This window comes from Rattus norvegicus, chromosome 3 (assembly GCF_036323735.1).
Source record: "Rattus norvegicus strain BN/NHsdMcwi chromosome 3, GRCr8, whole genome shotgun sequence".
NCBI lineage: Eukaryota > Metazoa > Chordata > Mammalia > Rodentia > Muridae > Rattus > Rattus norvegicus.
The window spans coordinates 117801293-117817336 of NC_086021.1; the positions used below are offsets into that span (position 1 = coordinate 117801293).

A 16044-nucleotide genomic window follows, 5' to 3' on the forward strand; every position below is an offset into this window, starting at 1 on the left:
CACAACAAAAAGACATGAGATTGGGAAAGAGATTTATAAAGAGGAAGTATAACATGCTTGGTTTCAGAGGTAAAATGGTTAACTTATTGGAATTCAGGAATCTGATTTTTTGGGCCTGCCAATGTGGCCCTCTATCTTTATCATTAAAACTTCAGAAGCTCACTGAACTCTATGTTAGTATAATTAGTAATTAGTTACAATATACTTATGAATGTTCAGGAAACTCTTTGAGATGTGATAGATGTCATACTTAATTTCGGTCACAAGTTATGATGGTCTATCTTGCTTGTCAACTTGAAAAGATCTGAAATCTACTAAGAGGCAACTGGTGTGCATTCCTATGAGGGGGTCTATTTATCAGGGTATTTGACCTGGCCAGGTCTACCATAAGTGTAGGTGGCCCTTGGCTGGCAGCTCAAATAAAGGAAGTAAAAGAAGGAAGCCTTTGCTTTTGTCTGTCTGCTTTCAACTTCCTGCTGGCAAGTTCATCTGTGCTCTTATTGCTGCTGCTGCCATCCTCCATGGACATTAGATCTTAGCTTCTTCAAATTGGCAATATGGATGAAGACTAGTGGCCCTTCAGAAATCTTCTAAGCCTTAAGCAGCAGATTGGGACTGCTGTGTCCCTTTGCTCTGTGGATTGACCACCTGCCAGGTTCTTAGCCCCTTCAGAGTGAAATAGTCACTGGTGATCTGTCCAGACTGCATCATGGAAGGCAATCTACTAAACACCCTTTACAAATATTCAAGAACTGTAGTTTTTGTTTTGTTTTCTAGAGTAAAACTCCACCTATAATCTTTGTTAAGATTAAAATATTTTTGTCATATTCCAATACTAAAGTCAGATATAAAATTTTAAGGCTTGCTTTGCATACACTAAATTTACATTTTAAATATCTTCATTTTCTCAAACATGGACAAAAGTTGACATGTACGCATTAGTATTGATTTGAAATTCGCAGTCTTTCTTCTCTTTTATATTTAATAAAATGCTATTGATTTGTGTTTATTTATTATCTATCTGTCTAATATTTATTTATTTGTTTAATTTATTTTTTGCTGTGTGTGTAAGCACATGGGTATTAAGCACCTATGCGGAGATCAAAGGGAAGTTCTTTTTTTCTACTATGTGGGAACGAGGGGACAAAGTCATATCCTCAGGTTCAGCATCTAGTACCTTTACCAGATGAGTCATCTTGCTGACTCAAACTTTTAGCTTTTTTCTTTTTAATGTAAGAAGTAAGTAATGATGGATAATTAAGAATGAATAATTAATGCAATAATAAAATCTTGTTCTTGAAAAATCTATATGCCTTTTGCTAATGATGATGATTTTATATAGCAATTCCTCTATATTCTAAAGGAATTAGTTCAGCATATGCTCCATACATAGTCCTCTATGGATATGCATACAGTATATACGCCATTGTCATACTAATTGTGTCTAACCTACAGAAATCCTCATGTATTTTAAATCATTTCTAGGTAGCTTAAACACCTAATATAACAAGAATTCAATATAAATAATATTCAATTGCTTATTTCTGCATATGGTTGAGGTTACATCTTTCATGGCTTGAGATATTTCAGTTGTCTCTAGACACTTGTGTCAACATCTCTTCCTTTATCTCCAATACTCTTGAGGATTGACATAAGGCTTTCCAGTGTGTTACTGGGTTGGCTTCCTGTAAACTAACAATGAAGAAATTTTTCATCAAATTTTAATTGAGCTCAGTGTTCATAAACATTTACCAAGTTACCTTTACTTGCAGTCTCATTTTCTCTGAACATTTTACTCCTTAGCATCTGATGGGGTCCGTGGAGCTCTACATTCAAGGAAATACTCCCACTGCCAATAAGAGTGAATACTCTGCATATAGTGTGTGCGCCACGAATGCTACACCAGGATATGATGGAAGGATTGGTATATTTTTCCACTGAATCCTAGATACCCCAGCTAGGCTACCAGTTTTCTTTGCCCCCAAAGACTGAGAACCCTTGAAAGAAGGTGATCTATTTTTATTTCTTATTGATTGATACTGAGGACAGTGCTCAGAAACAGTCCTGGGTGACCTGGTCTGAAAAACAGTTCTTGCTAACCATTATCAGAGTGATATTGCATTTCCAATAGATAAGAACTGGGATTGATATTGGGAGTTGCTCAAAGTTAAAATCTGAAAATAATTATTTTACCTCATCTCTAGGCAAATCTGCCTTGAAATGACATTGCATGTCCAGGGACTCAGAAAGCTTACCACATTATTCAAAGAATCCGGGGGGGAAACTGTCTAATATAGCCTAAAATTTAAAAGAGAAATAATTTTCTCTGAATAAAGGACCACATTTATAGGTTATTAGGTATTACAAAAGACAGACTCATCCTAATAATGTTGAAAGAAAATGAAATAATATATGAAGTACCTGAAGGGCACCCTGATGTTCAGCCTCTCTGCATACTTGCACAGTGTGTCCCATGGAATGTGAACTTTAATAAACATGATGTCAGGATTGGCAACTGCTGGCTGCAAAAGTAAGGTAGAGACACTATTACAATCAGAACTGAGAGCATCCTATCATTGTTTTATTTCCAGGGATGAAAGATTATCTCTGTGACTGTGCATGAATCTTTCTCATTAATATAAAGGGAAATTGTTGAAAATTCTTCATAAAATGTATTTAAAATAATAAATGCCACTGAGAACTATAAATGTATATACAGCCATAAACAAACTTTTTAAATATGAAGATTTCTTTAAGTTGTTTCAGAAAGATGCCTCATCAGAGTCCATTCAAACTTGAGTTGAAGCCTGATGGACAACCACAGAAAGACATCAACTCATCCTAAATGTGGCTTTTAAAACCAACTCCAAATTCCCACACAAAAGATAATACTGACCCTAGACACATGTGACCCATGAACAGATATAGTGCTTATCTCTGCCTGAAAAATATAACATTAATGCTGTCTCTTCTCGTGGTCAAATCATCAATAAGCTTCTCTCTCCCTTCCACTCTATGGATTTCCAAGTTCCAGCCAATGGAAAGGACCCAGTTGATGTCTTCCTGATCCCAGATCTTCCATAAAAATCTTTCCTTTTATAAAATGTGATGTCATAGTTCTTTACCAAGTGCAAGAGCTAATGAGTCTTTTGCCTACTATATAAGTAAAAGATCATTTTCTTATATTGACCATTCTTATATTAATTTATCATTCAGAGAAACAATAATGTGAAAACTAAAGGTTTCACATTATTCTTCATAGACAGGTAATCAAGATCCCATTTTAACGTAGAGATTGCATAAAACATTAAAAATAATCAAAAATATTTAATTTATTTATGTGTTCTGCCACACTTTTGAAGTAACTGTCAAATCCTCCAACTATTTGCTGGGTCCAGTGATTGTATTGTGAGGAAAATAGACTTTTTAAATGCTAAGATACTCTCAGTATGATGGACTGTCACATTTTTATGTTTAGGGATAGCACTGTGCAAATCACTGGAAAAACAAGAAGACACACTCTCATTCCAGCATAATTTCTGAAGCACCCTTTCTGTTTGTTTCTGTTTAAAGGTGAAATATGTGAAAACTGTAGCTGAGCATGGCAGTGGTAGACATAGGATATTAAGTTTCTATATGTCTTCACATATAGTCCAGCATTAAACATATAACCTATGCTTGGAAAAATGACTACAATTTTTGTTATTTTTGATAATTTCATGCAATTAACAATCCCATCATTCCTCTCCCCATCCAACTCCTCTGTTGCTCCTCCTTCTCAAATTCATACCTTATTTCTTCTAGAATTATTGTCATTACACACAAAAAATTGATGAATCTATTGGTGTTGTAATTGGCATACAATTTTTATAAGCACCACTTATTCAAGCAACAACACTAATATGTTTATAATTCCTTTAGATATCTGTCATTTATCAGGCTAAAAAGGGAGAGTATGATGTTGATATTACCAGGCTTTTAGTAATCATTGTCCAGAGTTAATGGAAAGGTTTCCATTTGAAAAATTAGTTGACTCTCTGATTTTCAGAAATATTTTTCCTGAGAAATGAAGGTTCTTTGTGTTTGAGTTGAAGAAGGGAAGTTACAGACCATATAAAGTACCTGCTAATGACTGTGTCTGATGGTTGGGTAACAGATGCATCTCAAATCTGTTTAAATCAAAGGTGAATCATAAAACACCCCTAGGATCTGTCTCTCTTTTTGCTCCCCTTTAAGAAGCTAGCCCCTCTCTGATGGTGCTTCTGCCTTGGTTTTGAACACCTTTGAGTCTAGATTTGTGGTAATACAACCATTAAACCAATACTAACTTATGATTTGCAAAAAAAGACACAATATAAAGCAAAACAAACCAAACCACCCAAGGCCTCTGATGTACAGGGATTTGAATCAAGATTTACACAGCTAAATATTTTCTCTGATAATGTAAATCGAATATAATCTATGAAAATTATATTTATATAAACGTTGGTCTGGAAAAGAGATCTACATTTCTTCCTAGCTGCCTCCTTAAAGTGATCCCATGCATGAACAGTCTTCTCTGCTGCCTCATTCTTACCACTTTTGTCGCTTGCACTCCTAATTCCTGACTCTCTCCTATGGTGCTTTTCCTTCCTATTATGCGATAAAAGAATAGACATATGTACATGTATATCCATATATCTAATTCTGTCATATTTACTAACCATGGCACTGAAAAGATGAATGAACGAGTTAACTTTCATTTATTTACTACTTATATTGCTACTACTACTATTATTATGTTTATTTATAATAACAATAATAATTATTATTTTATAATTATTATTCTTGATTATTTTCAGATAGGGTCTTATGATGTAGTCTGGGCTTGTTTAGACCAAACTGTCCTTTAATTCATGATTCTTCTGCTAAAGTTTCTCAAAAGCTGAGGTTAAAAATGTATTGTTCCTCTGTGTCTTGTGGCTAACTTATTCTGAATCTATATTGCTTAACATATCAGAGCAAGTGTTAATGTCTCTTTTATTTCTTATGGTGAAAGAATTAGATTAGATTTGTACCCAAGGTTTTCAAATAGTTGGATTTGATTGAGCTCAGAACATTTTTTTACTATCCTTAGGACTAGGGCTAGGCTTAGAACTTTCTAACACTCTAATCTTCTGCAAATCTGTATCTTGAAGGCCTCAGCTTCCAGTCTCCATCTGCTAACCTAGGCCTACAAAGTTTTCAGCCTCCAAGACTTACTGCTGAATAAACTCACCCTTTCTACTTTTGTATGTGTGTGTGTGTGTGTGTGTGTGTGTGTGTGTGTGTGTGTGTGTTTGTGTTTTGTTTTTTTTTTTCAACTCTGGCTGGCTGGTTCAGCTCAGCTCTTCTGGATCAAACTTCTCACCAGTGAGTGATTCAAATTGCCTTATCTCTGCTTCTGACTGAAATGTTCTGCTTGGAGAAACTGCCTGTTTCTGAATTCTATGAACTGAACTGCAGTGACTGAATGATCTGCATGAACTCAATTCTACCTCTTTCCCTGAACTGATCTTAAGTAGCCTTTCTTTCCAGTTTATACTCATGAAAGTAGGGTGTATCTGATTTCAGACTTATTCTATCAAATCTTTCTCTAATCTGTCACTTTGTCTTCCCCTCAATTAGAGAGCATTGTTTGGGATTAAAGGTATATGCTATATACCCAAAAGATGCCCCAACATGTAAAAAAGACACGTGCTCCACTATGTTCATCGCAGCCTTATTTATAATAGCCAGAATCTGGAAAGAACCCAGATGCCTTTCAACAGAGGAATGGATACAGAAAATGTGGTACATCTACACAATGGAATATTACTCAGCTATCAAAAACAATGACTTTATGAAATTCGTAGGCAAATGATTGGAACTGGAAAATATCATCCTGAGTGAGCTAACCCAATCACAGAAAGACATACATGGTATGCACTCATTGATAAGTGTATATTAGCCCAAATGCTTGAATTACCCTAGATGCCTAGAACAAATGAAACTCAAGACGGATGATCAAAATGTGAATGCTTCACTCCTTCTTTAAAAGGGGAACAAGAATACCCTTGGCAGGGAAGAGAGAGGCAAAGATTAAAACAGAGACTGAAGGAACACCCATTCAGAGCCTGCCCCACATGTGGCCCATACATATACAGCCATCCAATTAGACAAGATGGATGAAGCAAAGAAGTGCAGGCCGACAGGAGCCAGATGTAGATCGCTCCTGAGAGACACAGCCAGAATACAGCAAACACAGAGGCGAATGCCAGCAGCAAACCACTGAACTGAGAATAAGACCCCTGTTGAAGGAATCAGAGAAAGAACTGGAAGAGCTTGAAGGGGCTCGAGACCCCATATGTACAACAATGCCAAGCAACCAGAGCTTCCAGGGACTAAGCCACTACCTAAAGACTATACATGGACTGACCCTGGACTCTGACCTCATAGGTAGCAATGAATATCCTAGTAAGAGCACCAGTGGAAGGGGAAGCCCTGGGTCCTGCTAAGACTGAACCCCCAGTGAACTAGATTGTTGGGGGGAGGGCGGCAATGGGGGGAGGATGGGGAGGGGAACACCCATCAGGAAGGGGAGGGGGGAGGGGGATGTTTGCCCGGAAACCAGGAAAGGGAATAACACTCGAAATGTATATAAGAAATACTCAAGTTAATAAAAAAAAAGGGTATATGCTAAAGGCATGTCTGTATTCCAGTAGGATCACACAGACCCAGGTCTTTGGATGTGATCTCTTGCCAGAGTAGCAATATTGCTGGAGTAAATATTCCTCCACAAGCAAGAAATAATAATAATAATAATAATAATAATAATAATAATAATAATAGTCTGGAAAGCTGACTATTCTGCTGCAGTGGCTCACAATGTCAAGACCCAAAATAGTACTGTGAACACCTTGCCTCTTACATATTCTTAATTCATTGCTGTCAAGCTCTTCATGTGAAATAATTTTACCACCTAAAATAAGGTGTTGCTTTGGAAGGAAGAATTTTGCATTGCAGTGACTATCATCATGGGGTAAAAAGTCAGGCTAAGTGCACACAGCTAGAACTGTCTCATTTCCATGCCTTAGCTTTAAATACATACACCTTGAGAGATTGTTTTAATCAGTATGAACTGATTTTTTATAACTTCCCAACTTAATTTCTCCTTTGTTTTACCTCCATTTGAAAACACAAAAGACCAATGGTTTGCTCCTCTGCAGGTAGCAGGTGAGGCAATGCTATTGATGACAAGGTGTTGCTGTCAAGGCGAACGATCACCTTCTACTTTAGAAGCATGAGCTGCCAATCTGGGTCTATTCTGCTCACCTCCGCTGAAAGCAGGCTTCACAGAGGAATAAAGCACTCACAACCTTCACACTTCTCATTATTATTTCATTATTCCACCCCAAATTCCCAAGAGGAAGAACATTTACTCCCGAGAGAAAAAGTGATTTAGAAGTTATATTTTCACAAAGTCATTTTGCAAGATTTGGGTACAGAGCACAGAAAAGAATATGTGGTTTCTCAAGGAATTTCCCATTGCTATTACAAGTTAAACTGCTTTTATTAACTGGATTACAAGACACAAATCTCACAACGACAAACCAGCTTCTTTTGCACAAAGATGGCCCTTAGGTATGCATTATATCTTGATGACGCTTTCCTCTACAAACTGCTCATACTAACATGCAGTTTGAGATCTTCTATCTGCAAGACTCAGTGCTTAGCTCTCTTGCATATTTACTTATAAAGAATGATAGATTTCCTCACTTTCATATTTCATAATGAATCCCTATCTTGCAATATTTTCAAAAACCTAGTTTTCCTACCATTTAATAACAAATCCTGAATAGTTTTAACTCATTATTTACCAATCAAACTGCATGCAAAATCCATAGCATTCATTATCAAAAACTTTGAAAAATAATTAAAGTTCTAAGTCTTCATAATATTGAAAATAATTTTGTTGTTGTTTTGTACACTTTTTTTTTTTTTTATTAACTTGAGTATTTCTTATATACATTTCGAGTGTTATTCCCTTTCCCGGTTTCCGGGCAAACATCCCCCTCCCCCCTCCCCTTCCTTATGGGTGTTCCCCTCCCAACCCTCCCACCATTGCCGCCCTCCCCCCATAGACTAGTTCACTGGGGGTTCAGTATTAGCAGGACCCAGGGCTTCCCCTTCCACTGGTGCTCTTACTAGGATATTCATTGCTACCTATGGGGTCAGAGTCCAGGGTCAGTCCATGTATAGTCTTTAGGTAGTGGCTTAGTCCCTGGAAGCTCTGGTTGCTTGGCATTGTTGTACTTTTGGGGTCTCGAGCCCTTTCAAGCTCTTCCAGTTCTTTCTCTGATTCCTTCAATAGGGGACCTATTCTCAGTTCAGTGGTTTGCTGCTGGCATTCGCCTCTGTATTTGCTGTATTCTGGCTGTGTCTCTCAGGAGCGATCTACATCCGGCTCCTGTCGGTCTGCACTTCTTTGCTTCATCCATCTTGTCTAATTGGGTGGCTGTATATGTATGGGCCAAATGTGGGACAGGCTCTGAATGGGTGTTCCTTCAGTCTCTGTTTTAATCTTTGCCTCTCCCTTCCCTGCCAAGGGTATTCTTTTTCCTCATTTAAAGAAGGAGTGAAGCATTCACATTTTGATCATCCGTCTTGAGTTTCGTTTGTTCTAGGGATCTAGGGTAATTCAAGCATTTGGGCTAATAGCCACTTATCAATGAGTGCATACCATGTATGTCTTTCTGTGATAGGGTTAGTTCACTCAGGATGATATTTTCCAGTTCCAACCATTTGCCTACGAATTTCATAAACTCGTTGTTTTTGATAGCTGAGTAGTATTCCATTGTGTAGATGTACCACATTTTCTGTATCCATTCATCTGTTGAAGGGCATCTGGGTTCTTTCCATTTTCTGGCTATTATAAATAAGGCTGCGATGAACATAGTGGAGCACGTGTCTCTTTTATATGTTGAGGCATCTTTTGGGTATATGCCCAAGAGAGGTATAGCTGGATCCTCAGGCAGTTCAATGTCCAATTTTCTGAGGAACCTCCAGACTGATTTCCAGAATGGTTTTACCAGTCTGCAATCCCACCAACAATGGAGGAGTGTTCCTCTTTCTCCACAACCTCGCCAGCATCTGCTGTCACCTGAGTTTTTGATCTTAGCCAATCGCACTGGTGTGAGGTGAAATCTCAGGGTTGTTTTGATTTGCATTTCCCTTATGACTAAAGATGTTGAACATTTCTTTAGGTGTTTCTCAGCCATTCGGCATTCCTCAGCTGTGAATTCTTTGTTTAGCTCTGAACCCCATTTTTTAATAGGGTTATTTGTTTCCCTGCGGTCTAACTTCTTGAGTTCTTTGTATATTTTGGATATAAGGCCTCTATCTGTTGTAGGGTTGGTAAAGATCTTTTCCCAATCTGTTGGTTGCCGTTTTGTCCTAACCACAGTGTCCTTTGCCTTACAGAAGCTTTGCAGTTTTATGAGATCCCATTTGTCAATTCTTGATCTTAGAGCATAAGCCATTGGTGTTTTGTTCAGGAAATTTTTTCCAGTGCCCATGTGTTCCAGATGCTTCCCTAGTTTTTCTTCTATTAGTTTGAGTGTGTCTGGTTTGATGTGGAGGTCCTTGATCCACTTCGACTTAAGCTTTGTACAGGGTGATAAGCATGGATCGATCTGCATTCTTCTACATGTTGCCCTCCAGTTGAACCAGCACCATTTGCTGAAAATGCTATCTTTTTTCCATTGGATGGTTTTGGCTCCTTTGTCAAAAATCAAGTGACCATAGGTGTGTGGGTTCATTTCTGGGTCTTCAATTCTATTCCATTGGTCTATCTGTCTGTCTCTGTACCAATACCATGCAGTTTTTATCACTATTGCTCTGTAATACTGCTTGAGTTCAGGGATAGTGATTCCCCCTGAAGTCCTTTTATTGTTGAGGTAGCTTTAGCTATCCTGGGTTTTTTGTTATTCCAGATGAATTTGCAAATTGTTCTGTCTAACTCTTTGAAGAATTGGATTGGTATTTTGATGGGGATTGCATTGAATCTGTAGATTGCTTTTGGTAAAATGGCCATTTTTACTATATTAATCCTGCCAATCCATGAGCATGGGAGATCTTTCCATCTTCTGAGGTCTTCTTCAATTTCTTTCTTCAGTGTCTTGAAGTTCTTATTGTACAGATCTTTTACTTGCTTGGTTAAAGTCACACCGAGGTACTTTATATTATTTGGGTCTATTATGAAGGGTGTCGTTTCCCTAATTTCTTTCTCGGCTTGTTTCTCTTTTGTATAGAGGAAGGCAACTGATTTATTTGAGTTAATTTTATACCCAGCCACTTTGCTGAAGTTGTTTATCAGCTTTAGTAGTTCTCTGGTGGAACTTTTGGGATCACTTAAATATACTATCATGTCATCTGCAAATAGTGATATTTTGACCTCTTCTTTTCCGATCTGTATCCCTTTGATTTCCTTTTGTTGTCTGATTGCTCTGGCTAGAACTTCAAGAACTATATTGAATAAGTAGGGAGAGAGTGGGCAGCCTTGTCTAGTCCCTGATTTTAGTGGGATTGCTTCAAGTTTCTCTCCATTTAGTTTAATGTTAGCAACTGGTTTGCTGTATATGGCTTTTACTATGTTTAGGTATGGGCCTTGAATTCCTATTCTTTCCAGGACTTTTATCATGAAGGGGTGTTGAATTTTGTCAAATGCTTTCTCAGCATCTAATGAAATGATCATGTGGTTCTGTTCTTTCAGTTTGTTTATATAATGGATCACGTTGATGGTTTTCCGTATATTAAACCATCCCTGCATGCCTGGGATGAAGCCTACTTGATCATGGTGGATGATTGTTTTGATGTGCTCTTGAATTCGGTTTGCCAGAATTTTATTGAGTATTTTTGCGTCGATATTCATAAGGGAAATTGGTCTGAAGTTCTCTTTCTTTGTTGTGTCTTTGTGTGGTTTAGGTATAAGAGTAATTGTGGCTTCATAGAAGGAATTCGGTAGGGCTCCATCTGTTTCAATTTTGTGGAATAGTTTGGATAATATTGGTATGAGGTCTTCTATGAAGGTTTGATAGAATTCTGCACTAAACCCATCTGGACCTGGGCTCTTTTTGGTTGGGAGACCTTTAATGACTGCTTCTATTTCCTTAGGAGTTATGGGGTTGTTTAACTGGTTTATCTGTTCCTGATTTAACTTTGATACCTGATATCTGTCTAGGAAATTGTCCATTTCCTGAAGATTTTCAAATTTTGTTGAATATAGGTTTTTATAGTAAGATCTGATGATTTTTTGAATTTCCTCTGAATCTGTAGTTATGTCTCCCTTTTCATTTCTGATTTTGTTAATTTGGACGCACTCTCTGTGTCCTCTCGTTAGTCTGGCTAAGGGTTTATCTATCTTGTTGATTTTCTCAAAGAACCAACTTTTGGTCCTGTTGATTCTTTCTATGGTCCTTTTTGTTTCTACTTGGTTGATTTCAGCTCTGAGTTTGATTATTTCCTGCCTTCTACTCCTCCTGGGTGTATTTGCTTCTTTTTGTTCTAGAGCTTTTAGGTGTGCTGTCAAGCTGTTGACATATGCTCTTTCCTGTTTCTTTCTGCAGGCACTCAGCGCTATGAGTTTTCCTCTTAGCACAGCTTTCATTGTGTCCCATAAGTTTGAGTATGTTGTATCTTCATTTTCATTAAATTCTAAAAAGTTTTTAATTTCTTTCTTTATTTCTTCCTTGACCAGGTTATCATTGAGTAGAGCATTGTTCAATTTCCACGTATATGTGGGCATTCTTCCCTTATTGTTATTGAAGACCAGTTTTAGGCCGTGGTGGTCCGATAGCACGCATGGGATTATTTCTATCTTTCTGTACCTGTTGAGGCCCGTTTTTTGACCAATTATATGGTCAATTTTGGAGAAAGTACCATGAGGAGCTGAGAAGAAGGTATATCCTTTTGCTTTAGGATAGAATGTTCTATAAATATCCGTTAAGTCCATTTGGCTCATGACTTCTCTTAGTCTGTCGACATCACTGTTTAATTTCTGTTTCCATGATCTGTCCATTGATGAGAGTGGGGTGTTGAAATCTCCCACTATTATTGTGTGAGGTGCAATGTGTGTTTTGAGCTTTAGTAAGGTTTCTTTTACGTATGTAGGTGCCCTTGTATTTGGGGCATAGATATTTAGGATTGAGAGTTCATCTTGGTGGATTTTTCCTTTGATGAATATGAAGTGTCCTTCCTTATCTTTTTTGATGACTTTTAGTTGGAAATTGATTTTATTTGATATTAGAATGGCTACTCCAGCTTGCTTCTTCTGACCATTTGCTTGGAAAGTTGTTTTCCAGCCTTTCACTCTGAGGTAGTGTCTGTCTTTGTCTCTGAGGTGTGTTTCCTGTAGGCAGCAGAATGCAGGGTCCTCGTTGCGTATCCAGTTTGTTAATCTATGTCTTTTTATTGGGGAGTTGAGGCCATTGATATTGAGAGATATTAAGGAATAGTGATTATTGTTTCCCTTTATATTCATATTTGGATGTGAGGTTATGTTTGTGTGCTTTCATTCTCTTTGTTTTGTTGCCAAGACGATTAGTTTCTTGCTTCTTCTAGGGTATAGCTTGCCTCCTTATGTTGGGCTTTACCATTTATTATCCTTTGTAGTGCTGGATTTGTAGAAAGATATTGTGTAAATTTGGTTTTGTCATGGAATATCTTGGTTTCTCCATCAATGTTAATTGAGAGTTTTGCTGGATACAGTAACCTGGGCTGGCATTTGTGTTCTCTTAGGGTCTGTATGACATCAGTCCAGGATCTTCTGGCCTTCATAGTTTCTGGCGAGAAGTCTGGTGTGATTCTGATAGGTCTCCCTTTATATGTTACTTGACCTTTTTCCCTTACTGCTTTTAATATTCTTTCTTTATTTTGTGCGTTTGGTGTTTTGACAATTATGTGACGGGAGGTGTTTCTTTTCTGGTCCAATCTATTTGGAGTTCTGTAGGCTTCTTGTATGCCTATGGGTATCTCTTTTTTTAGGTTAGGGAAGTTTTCTTCTATGATTTTGTTGAAGATATTTACTGGTCCTTTGAGCTGGGAGTCTTCACTCTCTTCTATACCTATTATCCTTAGGTTTGATCTTCTCATTGAGTCCTGGATTTCCTGTATGTTTTGGGCCAGTAGCTTTTTCCGCTTTACATTATCTTTGACAGTTGAGTCAATGATTTCTATGGAATCTTCTGCTCCTGAGATTCTCTCTTCCATCTCTTGTATTCTGTTGGTGAAGCTTGTATCTACAGCTCCTTGTCTCTTCTTTTGGTTTTCTATATCCAGGGTTGTTTCCATGTGTTCTTTCTTGATTGCTTCTATTTCCGTTTTTAATTCCTTCATCTGTTTGATTGTGTTTTCCTGGAATTCTTTCAGGGATTTTTGCCATTCCTCTCTGTAGGCCTCTACTTGTTTATTAATGATTTCCTGTGTTTCCCTAAGTGTGTTCATGTCTTTCTTGAAGTCCTCCAGCATCATGATCAAATATGATTTTGAAACTAGATCTTGCTTTTCTGGTGTGTTTGGATATTCCATGTTTGTTTTGGCGGGAGAATTGGGCTCCGATGATGGCATGCAGTCTTGGTTTCTGTTGCTTGGGTTCCTGCGCTTGCCTCTCGCCATCAGATTATCTCTAGTGTTACTTTGTTCTGCTATTTCTGACAGTGGCTAGACTGACCTATAAGCCTGTGTGTCAGGAGTGCTGTAGACCTGTTTTCCTCTCTTTCAGTCTGTTATGGGGACAGTGTGTTCTGCTTTCGGGCGTGTAGTTTTTCCTCTCTACAGGTCTTCAGCTGTTCCTATGGGCCTGTGTCTTGAGTTCACCAGGCAGCTTTCTTGCAGCAGAAAATTTGGTCTTACCTGTGGTCCCGAGGCTCAGGTTCGCTCGTGGGGTGCTGCCCAGGGGCTCTCTGCAGCGGCAGCAACCAGGGAGACCTGTGCCGCCCCTTCCGGGAGCTTCAGTGCACCAGGGTTCCAGATGGTCTTTGGCTTTTTCCTCTGGCGTCCGAGATGTGTGTGCAGGGAGCAGTCTCTTCTGGTTTCCCAGGCTTGTCTGCCTCTCTGAAGGTTTAGCTCTCCCTCCCACGGGATTTGGGTGCAGAGAACTGTTTTGTACACTTTTTAAGGGTGAGAACTGGTCGCTCAACTGACATCCTTGAACACTGAGGGCATGTAAGGGCTCCATCATTATTCTGTATAACTAATCCTAACACACTGGAGGATTTGAGATTTCAGAAAGTTATGAATATTTGCATACTAATACATCCTAAATTAGCATAGCATTTTATTTCAAAATATTCTTAGTTTACAATCTATCGTGTAAGCCTCTTGCTTAGATGAAGAATGAAGGGTGCTGATGTTCTTTTTATAATAGTGTTGTGGGTAGGGCTCTCAGAATCTCTGTTCTTCATTATACTTGCCCATCACAATCCCTGGATATGTGGAGATGTTATATGGCACTCCACAATTAGATTATTATTGTACATGCCATATGTAATGTCTTTAAATACGATGGAAGATCATGCCCCATGGGTTCATAAAAGGGACTAGTTCTTTCCTGGCAAGACAGATTAAAAATAAAATACCTCACTGGTATGTTTGCAAAAAGAGTGGATATATAGCAAAAAATGAGGATGCCCTTTAAGCACAGGAATTTAACAAGGCAATGGGCACTTAGTCCTTAGGTATTGAATTAAGCTACAACCTTGAAAGTTTCAGAGTATTCCACAGTCTAGATACAAAGATACCCTGGAAACACCCTGATTTATGCTGATTCATGTTCTGTAGAGAAACTGAGCATTCAACCACTTCCAATCAGATTTCTCAACTGCAAAATTTTGAGTGAAAAAAATGGGTTTTATTTTGAAATGCCAAATTTGTGATAACTTGTTTATCAGCATTAGAAGCCTAAAACGAGGAATTTTTAGAAGTCTGTACTCTCCTCAAATAATAATGATTTGTGGTATAATGTTAGAATGCTTGTTTTAGGAAAAAATATACTTATGATCCATTTGTCATAACAGGTTGATTTATACATGAAACTATATATAATGAATCAAATCCTAATGAACTAAGGGTAAAAACATTTATCCTTATGAAAATTAGTGTCCTAGGTCATTTGTAAAAATATTTATTTCTTGGTATATATATTCCATGACAAAACCAAATTTACACAATATCTTTCTACAAATCCAGCACTACAAAGGATAATAAATGGTAAAGCCCAACATAAGGAGGCAAGCTATAACCTAGAAGAAGCAAGAAACTAATCGTCTTGGCAACAAAACAAAGAGAATGAAAGCACACAAACATAACCTCACATCCAAATATGAATGTAACGGGAAGCAATAATCACTATTCCTTAATATCTCTCAACATCAATGGCCTCAACTCCCCAATAAAAAGACATAGATTAACAAACTGGATACGCAACGAGGACCCTGCATTCTGCTGCCTACAGGAAACACACCTCAGAGACAAAGACAGACATTACCTCAGAGTGAAAGGCTGGAAAACAATTTTCCAAGCAAATGGTCAGAAGAAGCAAGCTGGAGTAGCCATTCTAATATCAAATAAAATCAATTTTCAATTAAAAGTCATCAAAAAAGATAAGGAAGGACACTTCATATTCATCAAAGGAAAAATCCACCAAGATGAACTCTCAATCCTAAATATCTATGCCCCAAATACAAGGGCACCTACATACATAAAAGAAACCTTACTAAAGCTCAAAACACACATTGCACCTCACACAATAATAGTGGGAGATTTCAACACCCCACTCTCATCAATGGACAGATCATGGAAACAGAAATTAAACAGAGATGTAGACAGACTAAGAGAAGTCATGAGCCAAATGGACTTAACGGATATTTATAGAACATTCTATCCTAAAGCAAAAGGCTATACCTTCTTCTCAGCTCCTCATGGTACTTTGTCCAAAATTAACCATATAATTGGTCAAAAAACGGGCCTCAACAGTGACAGAAAGATAGA

At 37.9% G+C, this 16044-nt stretch overlaps 1 protein-coding gene across 2 annotated transcripts in view; it reads right to left on the reverse strand.

The window, feature by feature from the left end:
* The window catches only part of Ano3 (anoctamin 3), a 314454-nt gene that overhangs the window by 111051 nt on the left and 187359 nt on the right, over positions 1–16044 (reverse strand). For both annotated transcript variants that reach the window (XM_039106460.2, XM_039106461.2), the window contains one exon: positions 2422–2522. In XM_039106460.2, the coding sequence (XP_038962388.1) occupies positions 2422–2522 (101 nt within the window). The remainder of the gene's footprint in view (positions 1–2421; positions 2523–16044) is intronic.